This window comes from Nerophis ophidion, linkage group LG07 (genome assembly GCF_033978795.1).
Source record: "Nerophis ophidion isolate RoL-2023_Sa linkage group LG07, RoL_Noph_v1.0, whole genome shotgun sequence".
NCBI lineage: Eukaryota > Metazoa > Chordata > Actinopteri > Syngnathiformes > Syngnathidae > Nerophis > Nerophis ophidion.
Window position 1 is genome coordinate 76,700,255 of NC_084617.1, and position 16,674 is coordinate 76,716,928.

At 41.2% G+C, this 16,674-nt stretch overlaps 2 protein-coding genes across 2 annotated transcripts in view; one reads left to right on the forward strand and one right to left on the reverse strand.

Moving 5' to 3' along the window:
* Positions 1 to 16,674, reverse strand: part of LOC133556840 (cytoplasmic tRNA 2-thiolation protein 1) — a 627,421-nt gene that overhangs the window by 233,069 nt on the left and 377,678 nt on the right. The gene's annotated exons all lie outside the window — the stretch shown is intronic.
* LOC133556920 (piwi-like protein 2) overlaps positions 9,005 to 16,674 on the forward strand; it is an 8,357-nt gene continuing 687 nt past the window's right edge. The window contains exons 1-6 of the mRNA XM_061907273.1: positions 9,005 to 9,175; positions 11,686 to 12,046; positions 12,119 to 12,224; positions 13,965 to 14,079; positions 14,391 to 14,560; positions 15,717 to 15,792. Of these exons, the coding sequence (XP_061763257.1) occupies positions 11,717 to 12,046; positions 12,119 to 12,224; positions 13,965 to 14,079; positions 14,391 to 14,560; positions 15,717 to 15,792 (797 nt within the window). The 5' untranslated portion in view covers positions 9,005 to 9,175; positions 11,686 to 11,716. The remainder of the gene's footprint in view (positions 9,176 to 11,685; positions 12,047 to 12,118; positions 12,225 to 13,964; positions 14,080 to 14,390; positions 14,561 to 15,716; positions 15,793 to 16,674) is intronic.

The window sequence follows — 16,674 nt, forward strand, 5'->3', positions numbered from 1 at the left end:
CATCATAATTAAAGATCAAATTATTTTTTTATTTCATTTCCCTAAATATCTAAAAGTATTCATATTCACTTCATGTCATATTATGTTGTTTTTACTTTTACTTTGTATCCAATCAGAATTCAGCTAGCTTATGTTTCTGCCCCGGGCCTTCAGACTCAACAATGCGGGCACATACAGTTGATAGACAGTTGTGATAGCCAATCAGATCAGTAGTTGTTGTCAGTAAGGCCTCATGTTGAACGTGACATTTACGCGTCCTGTGATTGGATACTCACTGGTTTGAGCCGTGGGCGGTGCTATGCAGATTAGCAGAGTCACACGCCAGCCGGTACCGTTAGCCAATCAGATCAAAAGTTGTTGACACTAGCATAAATAGGTAGCCTGATGTTAACAAGACTGTGATTAGATACTCACTTATCACTCCAAAGTGAGTATCCAATTACAAGTTGCAATTTACTGAAGCAGGAAGTGTTGCTCCATATAAGAGAAATCACCAACAGTCACTTTTTTAACCCACAAAGGAGAACAAAACGTTGACTAGGTGGCAGATATATATTTGCAAGGCCATTTTCAAGAAGGATATTTAAAGGCCTACTGAAATGAGATGTTCTTATTTAAACGGGGATAGCAGGTCCATTCTATGTGTCATACTTGATCATTTTGCGATGTTGCCATATTTCTGCTGAAAGGATTTAGTAGAGAACATCCACGATAAAGTTCGCAACTTTTGGTCGCTAATAAAAAAGCCTTGCCTGTACCGGAAGTAGCAGACGATGTGCGCGTGACGTCACGGGTTGTGGAGCTCCTCACATCTGAACATTGTTTACAATCATGGCCACCGGCAGCGAGACCGATTCGGACCAAGAAAGCGACGATTTCCCCATTAATTTGAGCGAGGATGAAAGATTCGTGGATGAGGAAAGTGAGAGTGAAGGACTAGAAAAAACAAAACAAAAAAGAACAAACGGCAGAACGATTCAGATGTTAGTAGACACATTTACTAGGATCATTCTGGAAAATCCCTTATCTGCTTATTGTGTTACTAGTGTTTTAGTGAGATTATATGGTTGTACCTGTACAACCTGAAAGTCGGAGGGGTGTGGCCACAGGTGTGGTGACCCCCAGTGTCTCCGAAAGAAGCCACGTGTCTCGGCCGGGCTGAGATTTGTTTGTTTTTTCCCTCCTACACGGTGGAAGCATCCGACGGTCGGGGGCGGCCGGTGGGAGGAGGCAAAATAGTCTGCAGCTGCCTCTTTGACAGGTGCAGGAGGAACGGCGCAAGCTCTACACTCATGTCTACGGTAAGAGCAGACTTATTACCACCATTTTCTCACCGAAACCTGCCGGTTGACATGTGGTAGGGAACCATGTTTGCTCCGCTCTGTTCCATAGTAATGCTTCACCGTCATCTTTCGGGAATGTAAACAAGGAAACACCGGCTGTTTGTGTTGCCAAAGGCGGGCGCAATACGCCTCTTCCCACCTACAGCATTCTTCTTTGACGTCTCCATTATTCATTGAATAAATTGCAAGAGATTCAGCAACACAGATGTCCATAATACAGTGGAATTATGCGATGAAAAGAGACGACTTGTGCTGGAACAAAATGTCCGCTACAATGCGTGACGTCACACGCACGCGTCATCATACCGCGAGGTTTTAGCTTGATATTAAAATTGCAATTTAGTAAACTAAAGCGGCCGTATTGGCATGTGTTGCACTGTTAAGATTTCATCATTGATATATAAACTATCAGATATCGCCTTGTCTCTGCTTTGTCTGCGTCACGGCACTCGATGTTCGACCTTGGCAGTCAGCAGGCCGGGTCTGGACACAAAGACTGATACGAGACGACTCGCAATCCAAGATTGCAAGTTGTCCCTTTGCACAGATAGAAAAGTACAACTTCAGCACAATTGATAATAACCATAGCAACGGCCTTTAAGCATGAGAGTTGTGTGATAATTTATACATAATTATTCTAACAGCCTGCCGTTCTCTGCATTATCGGGGTCACTCTGCCAGCAAGGCTCAAACGTGACATATAGCCCAAGTATTTCTGTATCTACATGCCTGCGGTTGGAAACATTATTAGCACTCAACTGATGACACATGCTAAAGCCAGGGGACATGAAGGCCATATGGAAATGCTCGTCAGGAATTTGACTGCTTGCATCATCATTATTATCCAGGCAGAAACAGTCGTCTGCCCTCTCGGCTCCGGGGAAAGTTTTCCCCACAATTCCCTACTGCTTGTCCTCCACCTAAGAATGCAGGCCACCACATCATCGGCTTGCCGACTCCTAATTATCCACTGTGCCGTCTGACGGGCAGATCTGTAATGAGTGTCACATCAAATGAATGCCACCTTCTCCCTGCTGTCAAGAAAATGTGATACATTTCCACCAGAGCTCTTACTAATATGTGTACATGAGGGAAGATGGCTTGGATTTCCACAGTAAAAAGACTGCCAGTGTTCAAGCAGACAACCATTAAGTATGTCAGAGCTTTGGATGATCTCAATGAAAGGGCTTGGAATTATTACAATAGTCAGACGACAGGACTTTACCTTCACGGACCAAAGGATGGAGTCGGTGGATATTCTGTCATTGCTGCAAGTCTGTGCCAAAATACTGGTTGATACACGAAAAAAGGAACATCGTCAACGTGTTGGGCTTTGCACCCTAAAAAATGCATCGTATTTTTGTGTCAGTAAGTAAAAAAAAACGTTTTTTATTCAATTATTGATGATGACTTGTTTTTATTTCCAATATAATGTCTGTGAGTGTGTTCTCTTGCGTGTGTTTGTGTGTTATGTGGTCTGTAACGTGTATATCAGGGGTCCAGAGCCGCATGTGGCCTTTTAGCACCATCCTTGTGGCTCCCTGGGGGGTTTTCAAAAATGTATAAAAATAGAAAAGAGATGCGCGGGGGGGATATTTTTGTTTTATTAGGGTTTCTGTAGGAGGACAACATGACACAAACCTCCCTAATTATTAGAAATCCCAGTGTTTGTATCAAACATGATTCTCTGATGAGAGTATTTGGCAAGCACCGTTTTGTCCAACTAATTTTGGCTGTCCTTCAATCAATCAATGTTTATTTATATAGCCCTAAATCACAAATGTCTCAAAGGACTGCACAAATCATTACGACTACAACATCCTCGGAAGAACCCACAAAAGGGCAAGGAAAACTCACACCCAGTGGGCAGGGAGAATTCACATCCAGTGGGACGCCAGTGACAATGCTGACTATGAGAAACCTTGGAGAGGACCTCAGATGTGGGCAACCCCCCCCTCTAGGGGACCGAAAGCAATGGATGTGGAGCGGGTCTAACATGATACTGTGAAAGTTCAATCCATAGTGGCTCCAACACAGCCGCGAGAGTTCAGTTCAAAGCGGATCCAAGACAGCAGCGAGAGTCCCGTCCACAGGAAACCATCTCAAGCGGAGGCGGATCAGCAGCGTAGAGATGTCCCCAACCGATACACAGGCGAGCGGTCCATCCTGGGTCTCGACTCTGGACAGCCAGTACTTCATCCATGGTCATCGGACCGGACCCCCTCCACAAGGGAGGGGGGGACATCGGAGAAAAAGAAAAGAAACGGCAGATCAACTGGTCTAGAAAGGAGGTCTATTTAAAGGCTAGAGTATAGAGATGAGTTTTAAGGTGAGACTTAAATGAACTTGAACTCACCGTAGTTTGTTAACGTGTATAACTTTATTCAATGATGCCAGAGAAAGACATATTTCATGCCACTCATTCCCTGTCTCATTTTGTCCACCAAACCTTTTATACTGTGTGCGAATGCTCAAAAGTGAGCTTTGTTGGTGTTATTGAATTGTGTGGAGTGCTTATCAAGCATATTTGGTCATTGTATGACTGCAAGTTAATTGATGCTAGCATGCTATTTAGGCTAGCTGTATGTACATATTACATCTGTATGCCTCATTTGTAGCTATATTTGAAGATTATTTAATATCCTTTACTTTTATCTTCTTTGTATATAATTTTGTTTTGCATGTCTCATGACATATTGTCTGTATGTAATATTGGCTGCATTTCCGATAGTTCTTTGTGTGCCATGTTGTTCCAGACCACAGCAAACATTACCTAGCTTGCCAAAGATTGTAATAAATCAATTAAAAGAAAACAGCCTTAACTTGGACACACACATCTATACCTTTGGTCATTTCCAGGAGTTATCTCACCTTCTGAGTAGCCTCTGATTTACTAATGGTCTCCAATGTTGTAAAAATGTGTAGAATAAATATATAAAATTTCAACATTTCTGTCAATGAAGATTTGCTTCAGCCTGCGACACAGTCATTTTGATAGTAGGCTATTATAGCTAGCATAGACACTTTCGTCATGTGTTGCCTTCATTATATACGGCTTTTGTTTTTCTGTGGCCCCAAACGTATTTGTTTTTTGTACTTTTGGTCCCAAGTGGCTCTTTCAGCGTTTTGGGTTGCCGACCCCTGGTGTAAATGTTACTATGAGTTCAGTTCAGTTCTGTTTATGTGGAACATGCATAGGATACAATGTAATGTGTCACACAGTTGATGTAGTTTCATTACAGCACATCCGAAAAGGAGTAGGAAGAAGCTGAGTTGATCTAATCCTACGCCTTTTCATACCATAGCCATTTAATCACATTTCCTTGTTCTCTGTAACAGAACAGTGAACAAATGATGAATAAATAATATACCATAGTTGTCACGTAAAGGTGGTGACGAACCCCAACATGCAGAGACGGCAGACCAGGTGCAAGGAAACATGATTAAATGTCCAAAATTAAGGGAAAAAAACAAACTGGAAACAGCTAACAGGACACAGTTTGCAGCTACAATACTCCAGTGCTGACCGGAGGGAGAGGCAGGTTTAAATAGTGGCCTGATTGGCAATGGCCACCAGGTGTGCCAGACTGCCAATCAGGGACAGGTGAGGGAAACAAGACTCAGGGAGACGTGCAGGTAAAGGAACCAAAATAAGAGCGCTGACAGGAAATAAAAACAAACACAAAGGAAACACCAAAACATGACTAAACAGTGACAAACCTGACAATAGTAAGCAAACAAATATTAAATACATAAATAATCTTTGTCTCAATAAAAAAAAAAATGGTTGAAGATGTTGATCATACAGTAATTCTTGTTCTGTGTACTCGTAGTTTGAACAGTCTCTTAAAGTGAATCATATTGCTACTTTGTTGGATTTCTTTGCTTAATCCATGCCATCATTTATTCCACATACTGATATTCTAAAGTTCTTAAGTGTTGTACGAGCATAAAAAAGTTTTAAATTATATTTCCCTCAAAGGTTATATTTCTCCTCTTTTGCTGAGAAGAATTGTTGTATATTCTTGGCTTATAGTTTGCTTTTACATCATTTTAGATGTTTGCAAATGCACCAACTTGTTGAATTTCAATAATTGTGATTTAATAAACAAAGTGTTTGGTATGTTCTCTTTATCCAACATTATGTATTATCCTAATTGATCTTTTTTGTAACACAGTTAGTGAATAAAGCGCACATTTGTAGTTATTTCCCATATTTTTACACAATAGCTCAGATATGTAACACTAGTGAGCAGTAAAGAATATGAAGTGATTTTTGGTCCAGAACATGTTTTTCTTTATTCATTATTGACGTGTTTCTCGCTACTTTATGTTGTTTATTTTTTACAAGAGATTTCCAAGTCATTTCTATCATCTATTATTACACCACAAATATTTTTTTTTCTTTTTCTTTTTCTAAGTGCATGAAACGTCTCAGTCTTTGTTTTTTGTTTTTCTATTGTACATCAAGTGAGGTTTCCTGGTAAAACATTACCAGCAAATTTACAAAAACTTGTTTGTCATGTTTTCTGAGATTGAAGAGCATAGAAGAAAATGTCATTTCCAACATCAGTATTCAAGGACAGCTTTAAAACAAATGTGTATATCGTGGTGGGGGTTTGACTATGACATTTTCTTTACAATGAGATGAAAAATTGTAGAAATATATTCCAATTGAAAAAGTATATAAAGACAGAACTATAAGATCATATGGACAGCAGTAAGTGTCTACATTTTGCTTTATATTTATTAATTCGCTTATTTTTTGTCTGGTTTTGTATTTAGTTGTATCATGCCGTGAGGTGTATATTACTTTTTTTTGTTCGGTTTGTACTTCATGAAGTTTTGTACTTGATTTTTGTTTTTTTCATTATGTTTGGATGTATTTGTCTGGTTTGTTTGCTTGTGACTACTTATTATGTTGAAGGGGGCAGGTAATATAAGATGTTCTTCATCCTATTCTTCATCCTGTTCCTTCTCAAGAATAGGTGAGTGTGTTTAGTTGCAAAAGTTTAATTGTCTGTTGATCAAAAATGCACATCAATTAAAGAGATAAATAAAAAAATGAATGAAAATGAAATGCAGTTACTTCTAAGCACCAGTAGGTGGCAACACATCCAAAGCCAGGGTGTGCATGGTTATAACAAACAATACAACGTCCTTTAAATTGAGTTATTTAGTACGTCAATGTCAGTCATATATTAAGTAATGTGTTTGTTTAAATTTCTCCCGGGAGCATTAATAACATCAATAGTGTTGATAATCCTAAAAAGGTCTTCTTGTATGTCTATGTAGGAAAGAAGAAGGGCTTCCTTTCATCATCAGCATCATTTTGTCTGAGAAACTTTCACACTGAAGATGTTCATTTCTGCGATGAAAAATGTTCCAATAAATATTTGAGGGCAGTTTTCGTGAGATAATATTTTCCGGGCGCAGTTCATAGACAATATATCCTGAAGAAGTTTACAAAAGTTGAGCTAAGGAAAAGAGGACAAGATATATTACATACACAATTCTTTCCCAAATTAAAGAAATACAATTTAAAAATGATTAATGGAATATACCCTTCAAAGGATTTTTTAAAACTAAAATAGAACATGGAAGTCGATGGCTGTTATATCTGTGGAGCTGTAGAGGATGTCAATCATCTGTGTGTGTGTGTGTGTGTGTGTGTGTGTGTGTGTGTGTATGTGTGTGTGTGTGTGTGTGTGTGTGTGTGTGTGTGTGTGTGTGTGTGTGTGTGTGTGTGTGTGTGTGTGTGTGTGTGTGTGTGTGTGTGTGTGTGTGTGTGATACTGTACATGTGTGTGATACTGTACATGTGTGTGTGATACTATAAAAAAGTTTGTAAACCAAATACCTGTAGGGGGGTCATCCTCCCCCAGAAGATTTCTTTGTGATTTTCACAATCAAATGAAGCCTTCTGGTGGATTTTGACAAAATAATGAAGACAAAATAGAACATTTCATAGGTTTGCAGAGAACTATATACAATACGCACCCTGAAGGCATTGATTGATTGGTTGACTGACTGATTGATTGATTGATTGATTGATTGATTGATTGATTGATTGATTGATTGATTGATTGATTGATTGATTGATTGAAACTTGTAATAGTAGATTGCGCAGTACAGTACATATTCTGTACAATTGACCAGTAAATGGTAACACCCCAATAAGTTTTTTGACTTGTTTAAGTCGGGGTCCACGTTAATCAATTCATAATGCCACCAATTGAATTGATTAACGTGGATATATATATATATATATATGCCAACAGCAGCCACTACAGCAGGAGCTCTGTGCTCTTGTGTCATCCTTTTGTGTTTCCCTATTGTTTTCATGTGTTATTATATTGTTTTGCATTTTGGTCCGGAACCCTTTGGGACTGTGTGACAAGGGGTGGTACTTTCATGACCTCTGTGGTGCTTTTTTTGTGGACTTCTGGATCTGCCTCCCGGGAGGCGTTTGGCAATGGAGACCAGCTGCTGGGTGTCTGCCACACCGGAGTCGGTTTGGAGGGACTGGAGGAGATGCGGATGACGGGACAGGGCTGCAGAGCTGGCACTGAGCGCTGGGACGGAGAGGCTTCGCGGTGTCTTGGCCGGGTGAGCAGGTGTCGGACACCTCAGTCTACTTGGACGTATCCTCGCTCATCCATGCGGACTGGACACTGGCGGAGAGTGGAGTCGGCTGTCTTGGTTGCTTTGTTGGGTCTGCTCCTGTCTCTGACCATGCTCCCTCCAGCCCAGCGGACGATGGCATGGAACACCGCAGAGGATATGTTTCTTTTACTTTTTATTCATAGCTGTATGTAGAAGTGTCTGGTTGTATCTGCTGCTTTAATGTCTTTAATGTCCTCTGTGTTCTTTGATGTTTCCCTCTTACACACATGTAAGAGGGATGTATACTATGGCTATGAGTTGTTTTTTTCCCTTGGCCTCAGTCTGCACCCCTCTCTGGGGCCAAGGCTAAGACCGTTTTTTATTTTTATTTTTTATTTTAATCTTCTATTTTTTTTCTCCCAACACCCCCCCCCCCCCCCCCCCCCCCCATCTAATATATATATATATCCATCCATCCATCCATCCATCCATTTTCTACCGCTTATTCCCTTTCGGGGTCGCGGGGGGCGCTGGCGCCTATCTCATCTACAATCGGGCGGAAGGCGGGGTACACCCTGGACAAGTCGCCACCTCATCGCAGGGCCAATACAGATAGACAGACAACATTCACACTCACATTCACACACTAGGGCCAATTTAGTGTTGCCAATCAACCTATCCCCAGGTGCATGTCTTTGGAAGTGGGAGGAAGCCGGAGTATATATATATATATATATATAATACATACTTCTCAACTCTGCTCATTTGAGCAAGAAAACGCTGACCAACATCTTTGTTTTCTACCTGTCAACTGTCAGTTCAGGCTCCTCATCACCACTTCAAGATGGCGGCCCGATTTCTCGCGTCGCAGCAGACAATGCTGTGTCTACTTACAACATGTCTATGGGCTTTTTTTTTTTTTTTTTTTTAAAGGTTTATTTATATATTTCAACAATTACAAACAGTAAATCAAACAACAATATAAAACATTATAAAACATTATGAAAACTACATGTCTATGGGCATCCACCTCGGTCCATACATCATTGCGTTATCTGTTGAGTGTCCAATGGCGATACAGGAGACAGGTATCACTATTGCATTGTCTGTTGATTGTCCAATAGCGATACAGGAGACTGGTATCATCATTGCGTTGAAGTTGGCGGTTGGGTGAAATTTGGCTCCTTAATTTCCGAAACTTTAGGAGTCTTTCTCTAGCATCTAAAAGTGAGTACTTTTAAATGTGTGTACTTAATACTCATTTGGTGTCTTGGAGTGAGTTAATGTGTATGAAATGTACAAATGTGTGGCGTGGCGCTCTAGTTAGGTGTGGATTGCAGCTAACGTTAAAGCCCGCCACTTGTCTCCAGTGATAATTAAGGAGTTTCCGGTGTACCTGGACTCATTAAAACTGTACTCGGGAGACTTTAGCCAATTTGCGTTCTCGAAGATTATTTTCAAAATAAACATTTTCTCGCCATGTGATGTTGCTATGTTAGCATGCTGCTATGTTAGCATGTTGCTATATTAGCATGCTGTTAGCAGGATGCTAGCTCCTTGTAGCTTTACTCCTTTTTTTTTAACCAGTTGCATTTACTTCGGCAACCCTATTAGGCCCAGGTTATTTTTTAATAAAGCACTGAAGAAAATGCTATCAAAATACATGTTGTTGAGGATTAATTTGTTCCATGAAGGTTATAAAGTCAAAAACAGGCCAAATGGTCACAAATACGTAGGATGACGTCATGTGTCAAACTGGAGACCCGCCAACACCTGAAAACAATCTGCGTCAAATTAATTATTTTCTTACTAAATGTGTTCCTCCTTTCCATGTTGATAGAAATTAATGCATTTAGTCCATGCATTTGTGTATATGTTTATTCCTGAACGTTTTTTTTATTTTTATTTTTTTTTCTTCTTTTTTTTTACATAGTTATATCGATATATTTTTATTATTCATCCATCCATTGCCTACCGCTCATTCCCTTTGGGGTCGCGGGGGGCGCTGGTGCCTATTTCAGCTACAATCGGGCGGGAGGCGGACAAGTCGCCACCTCATCACAGGGCCAACACAGCTAGACAGACAACATTCACACTCACATTCACACACAAGGGACCATTTAGTGTTGCCAATCAACCTATCCCCAGGTGCATGTCTTTGGAGGTGGGAGGGGCCTATCCCCAGGTGAATGTCTTTGGAGGTGGGAGGGGCCTATCCCTAGGTGCATGTCTTTGGAGGTGGGAGGGGCCTATCCCCAGGTGCATGTCTTTGGAGGTGGGAGGGGCCTATCCCCAGTTGCATGTCTTTGGAGGGGGGAGGGGCCTATCCCCAGGTGCATGTCTTTGGAGGTGGGAGGGGCCTATCCCTAGGTGCATGTCTTTGGAGATGGGAGGAGCCTATCCCCGGATGCATGTCTTTTGGAGGTGAGAGGGGCCTATCCCTAGGTGCATGTCTTTGGAGGTGGGAGGAGCCTATCCTCAGGTGCATGTCTTTGGAGGTGGGAGGAGCCTATCCTCAGGTGCATGTCTGTGGAGGTGGGAGGAGCCTATTCTCAGGTGCATGTCTTTGGAGGTGGGAGGAAGCCAGAGTACCCGGAGGGAACCCACGCATTCACGGGGAGAACATGCAAACTCCACACAGAAAGATCCCGAGCCCGGGATTGAACCCTGTCTACTCAGGACCTTTGTATTGTGAGGCAGACGCATTAACCCCTCTGGCACCATGAAGCCCTAAATTTTTATTAAATCAAACTTTATTTATATAGCACTTTTCATAAACAACTTATCCGGTAACAAAGTATTGATATCAGGTCAAAAATAATATATAAAGTTAAAGTGCCAATGATTGTCACACACACACATTAGGTGTGGCAAAATTATTCTCTGCATTTGCCCCATCCCCTTGTTCACCCCCTAGGAGGTGGAGGGAGCAGTGAGCAGCGGTGGCCACGCCCCGGAATCATTTTGGTGATATATAGTATGTCTTAATTGGATTATCCAGAGACTAGTGCTCGATACCGTGTTAGAGCGCAATATGTGTGTGTGGGAAAAATCACAAGACTACTTCATCTCTACAGAACTGTTTCATGAGGGGTTCCCTCAATCGTCAGGAGATTTTTTTATGTACAGTATTTATATATGCCATGCCTTTTTAAACTTGAATAGTATCCATTATTGCAACAAATCCATCCATCCTTCAATTCTCTACCGCTTATTCCCTTTTGGGGTCACGGCGGGCGCTGGCGCCTATCTACGCTACAATCATTGCAACAAATATTGCAGTATATTATCATACTTTCCAAACTTTATTTGTCTAAATAGAAATAAATATTTCAATATCTGCCTGACTTAAGATTTTACAGCAAACTACCCATCAAATCAATAAAAATGACAATACATTTTACGGTGTTCTTTACAGCATATTACTGTAAATTTAAAAATACTACCTTTTTTTTGCGTTAATCCGAACAATTTATTTGGGCCACCGTGACCCTTTTGGCAATTTACATTAGATTGATGTGAACACGGAAAAAATCAATAATTTAGCCGCAGCATTGTATAAGGTGCAGGATTTTAAGTGTGGGGGGAAAAGTAGCAGCTTGGAGACAGAAAATGATGGTATGTACACTTTATTTAGCACCGGTTGGACGGCTTATGGTGGTTTTAAAGTGATATGAGTCTTTTTTTCAGGAAGTGAAGACTTGTAAAATTTATTCTAATTAAATAATTTTTCCCAGTTGCAGGTAACTTATATCTCGAGTTTACAAAATGGATCCAAACAGGCCACCAATGACAGGCCTTCCCTGGCGTGGGCGCGGTATAGAAACCGGTGTAGGACGAACCAGAGGTTTTATCACTCCTTTTGATAACTCACAAAGTCAAAGACTCGGTATCACCTCTGCTGGACGGGGGAGAGGGCTGCAGCCTGATGATGGAGGGCTTGGTCGAGCAAGAGGGTGGCTCTCTTCTGCAACAGAACCAACAGTAGGAGCATCAAGAAGCACAATCGTTCCTAGTAGAGAGCCACTCCATGCAGAAACACCCACTCATGCCATGATGGAGCAAGCCCTTACACAAGAAGACCTGGCTAGAAAAGAGGTAATGGGAGCCTGGATGCATGTGTGTGGTTGAAGTTTACATTTTGAAAAGTAATATTTACATTATTTGCAGGTTGATTTCCCCACACATGATCAAGGCTCTACACTTGTGTCCATGATAAGAGGAATTGGCTTAGAAGGCTCTATGGCCTCATGGGGAAGAGGAACATTACCCATAGGTGTGTGTACAAGACCCGGGGAGAGCAACATCTGTCATATTTTCTTGTGTGTGTGAAAAGTTATTTTCAAAACGTGCCAACAATTATAACTTTACCTTCAGATTTAGTAATCTAACCACTGTTACATCTGCGGCAAAATCATTTTGTCTGCAACATGAAATTCAGCGAGCTCCTCTGCACTGAGGGCTTATGCTACTTGTATATACTTCCACACAGCCTCAGCCCTTATAAAATTAAATGGGTTGTACTTGTATAGCGCTTTTCTACCTTCAAGGTACTCAAAGCGCTTTGACACTACTTCCACATTTACCCATTCACACACACAATCACACACTGATGGAGGGAGCTGCCATGCAAGGCGCCAACCAGCACCCATCAGGAGCAAGGGTCAAGTGTCTTGCTCAGGACACAACGGACGTGACGAGGTTGGTACTTGGTGGGATTTGAACCAGGGACCCTTGGGTTGCGCACGGCCACTGCGCCACGCCGCCCCTTATCAGGAATAAAAACAAGTAGTGTATTCTCCGCACTATAAGGCGCACCGGATTAATAAGGCGCACCTTCAATGAATGGCCTATTTTAAAACTTTGTTCATATATAAGGCGCACCGCATAATAAGGCACATAAAATAGATTCTACAGTAGAGGCTGGGGTTACGTCATGCATATTTAGATGGAGCTGCGCTGAGGGAATGTCAACAAAACAGTCAGATAGGTCAGTCAAACTTTATTAATATATTACAAACCAGCGATCTGACAACTCCATTCACTCCCAAAATGAATAAACAGATGTTTTATTACTTTCCCCGATTCAATAAACACGTAAAAAACAGTCTGATACTGTTACGGTAAATCGAACTTTAGCGCAATAACAATATAGTAACACTCGAAATAGTGCAAAGCAATAATATATCAATAACTCAACGTTGTTCAAACAATGTCACACAACACACAAAATAAACATGTAAAGCTCACTTTATTAAGTTATTCCTCATCCACGAATCCCTCAAATTCTTCTTCTTCAGTGTTTAAATCAAACAGTTGGGCGAATACCACATCCAACATGCCCGGCTCCGTCTCGTCGAAGTCGTCATAAAACGAGTCAGTGTCGCTGATGTTAATGTTAAATTCTCTCGCTGCTGCTCTATTCCCGTCTTCTACTGTGTGACTGATCGCCTTGAGTTTAAACTCTGCGTCGTAAGCGTGTCTCTTAATAGGAGCCGTTTTGGGGTCTTTACATAAACACACAGAAACGGCACGCCTCCCGGAGTCATATATCCCAGCATGCACCGCGCGCTTCTACTACGAGGGAAGAGGAAGTCGGCGGCTGCTTACTTTAGAAGAAGAAGCGCACTTCTTCTACGGGTGAAAATGAAGTCGGTGCTTACCGTAGTTGCGAGACCTGTTGTGGATATTGGTCCATATATAAGGCGGACCGGATTATAAGGCGGACTGTCAGCTTTTGAGAAAATTTGAGTTTTTTAGGTGTGCCTTTATAGTGCAGAAAATACGGTAGCTATAGCAATTACTCCATGGTGTTCTATATTGATACGCTTGTTTCAAGTATTTTAGTGTGCAACGTTTTTCCTAGGTGAATAAACCTTGAAAAACTATTGTCTCCACAAAAATGGTTTGTAATATTATGTCATCGACAGGTATTAAAACATCACCTTAACTATACAGTTTGTAGCCTTATTGCAGTTTTATGTTAACTGTGGAAAATTGATGTTAATTGACGCAGGAAGAGGAGCAGCTGGTGAAAAGGAAGAGTTAAAGAAGCCAAGTGCTGCAGGTGTGGCTTCCAGTAGGCAAGAGATCAGTGGCCACATACAAGGAGTCATGGGCAGAGGGCGCAGGTAGGACCTTCTCCTACATACACATTAACTACAGACATCCCTATTCACATTTGTTTTTTATGTTTGTGGGATTTAAAATGACCCAGCCCACACACATATTAAAACGTAATTATAACATCAAGTGAGTAAGTGTGGCTAATAAAATGTGATGTTTTTGTTCCTTCTGATTGTTTCTTTTGTGAGTATGGAAAAAAAACGGATGAACACATGAAAGGACTATTTTTCAAATCTCATTCCTACGAATTTATTGAAAACTAACGTACTAATGCAAATTTTCACTCACGTCTGGCATGGCATGGCATCTTTTACAGCTTTCTTGGCCAAGAAATCCCCAAAATGATGGTGGGGCTCGGAAGAGCAGCAATGCCCCCTCCGGGAACGGCACGAGGATTTCCTTTATTTCCTCCACCATTACCCCACGATATCGGTTCTCGTACCTCTGAACCTGCCGTATATGTTCACCCTCAGATTGCTGACGCAGGTAATCTGTCTAAAAGCTAGTCTTTATTTCTGCTAATTGAGGGAGATTATGAGAAGAATAACACGTTAAATCCTAGATCAGACCAACACCGGATTTCCACTGGATGCAGAATGGTGGCGCACTCTTTCTGTTTCCATTTTAGTCAGTGTGTCAGTTTCTACGGCTAACGGCCTTTCTGTGCACGGCGACGCCATGCCCGTATCATACTGTATCGCTGAGCTAGATACTGTGTATGCAAAGCTTCTACTTTCAACATGGCTGCTCAATCTGGCTAAAATCTGCTTGCGTGGGACATTAAGTCATGCACAAACACAAAATAAATTTTCCCTTATACTTTCAAAATAAAATACTCTGTGTTGAAGGCAGATCATATTTTACAATTTGAAACGCATTAATGGACGAGGACAGACATGAAGTCAACTTCTTAAAGGTTTTCAGACGTAATTTGACCTTGTTGACAGAAACGGATGACATGCTGATTCAGGATGGTCAAAACCAATTAATCATATTACAGGCATATCCTGGACAGCTATTTGGGATCCTGTGTTAATACCAGCTGATACGGGGCGGGGAAGCAAAAGAGTGGTTATCAGGAGTTGAATAAGGTGTGTCTGCTTGTATGTGTGTTTGCTCGTCAGGGATGATGTTACTGTTGTGTTGTTGCTTGCAACAAATATAAAGTATTTGTTTTACAAAGTATTAGTCACGTCAGAGACGTTTGTACTGTGAGTATTGTTCGGCTGCAAAGCTGGAAATGTTCCACACAACTTGGCAGGACCAAGTTTATTTGCTTTTGGTCCTCTGGAAAGACAGAATAAACTGTTTGTGGTTTGCTTTCCTACAACTCCCCTTATCACATGATTACTCCTGGACTAATGAGAGCTCGTCCGCAACAATGCGCATCAGAACGGCAGTGGGGATTGGTGGATGGCGGATTCGTTCTGTGGCAGCGCCATTCAGCAGCCGTTATGCATCCAGTGGAAATCAGGGGTAATATGCTTACAGTGCAGGAAATAATTCGGCCGGGTTTTGTCTTGTTTTTGGGGGACTCTTGCATTTACATTTGTAAAGACATGACAGGGTAATTTAGTGTTTTTATTTAAATGGAAAGCGATATTTTTTAAATGACAATTTGATTGAGGAATTGTGTCCCTAGCGTCCACTGCTGAAGACCTACTAGACCCTATTGTACCAGAAAAGAAAGCAATGGAAATGGAAACGGAAACAGTCCGGTAAGTATTTTTTTTTTGTCTGTTTTGTTGTTCCCTTTTACAATCAATGCAACATACTGCATTATTTAATCATTTATTTTTAGCAGTCTATCGCCAATTAATTTTTCTTGCATGCCCACATCGCACTGTATGGAATGGCCTCAATCTTGTTACCCTGCGTAATGACAATAAAGCTGATTCTGATAATTGGTTTCATGATCGAGCTCATAAGCTAAAACACCATCCATCCATCCATTTTCTACCGCTTGTCCCTTTTTGGGGTCGCGGGGCGGTGCTGGAGCCTATCTCAGCTGCATTCGGGCGGAAGGCGGCGTACACCCTGGACAAGTCGCCACCTCATCACAGACCTAAAACACTCGTTTAAAATCAGCGTCTCCCATTGAAGTGAATTGAAATCAATTTATTTGGTTGTTGTCTTCCCAAAACACCACACTTTCAACATGTTACATCCCCTTTAAATAGAAAAATAAACTTTTACATGAGTAATATTGTTTGAAATCAATACAATAGACTACAGTAGATTTCCAAAGTCATTATAAAATAATCTACGGCATTTGTCTTAGAAAACAGACTTCTATGATGTCTCCTTGGAGCTTCTTTTGTGTCTAACAACATGAGGAGCTTCTCCATATTTTCATGATTAAATGTAGGGAGTTTAAATATAAACTACCTTCTGTGTTATGACTACTGCTTTAGTTAATAGAGACTAACTACACCTGAACTGCCTCCCCCAAGTTGGCTACTCAGTCGGTCATTTTTAAATGAATATCATCCTCTTCTCAGGATTCTCCTTCACCCTCACGTTCTTTGTTGTATGTTGTTGGAAAACACAGTTACCTCAATCTTTTAACTATAAGCTGGCGAGTAGGACCGGTTGTTCTC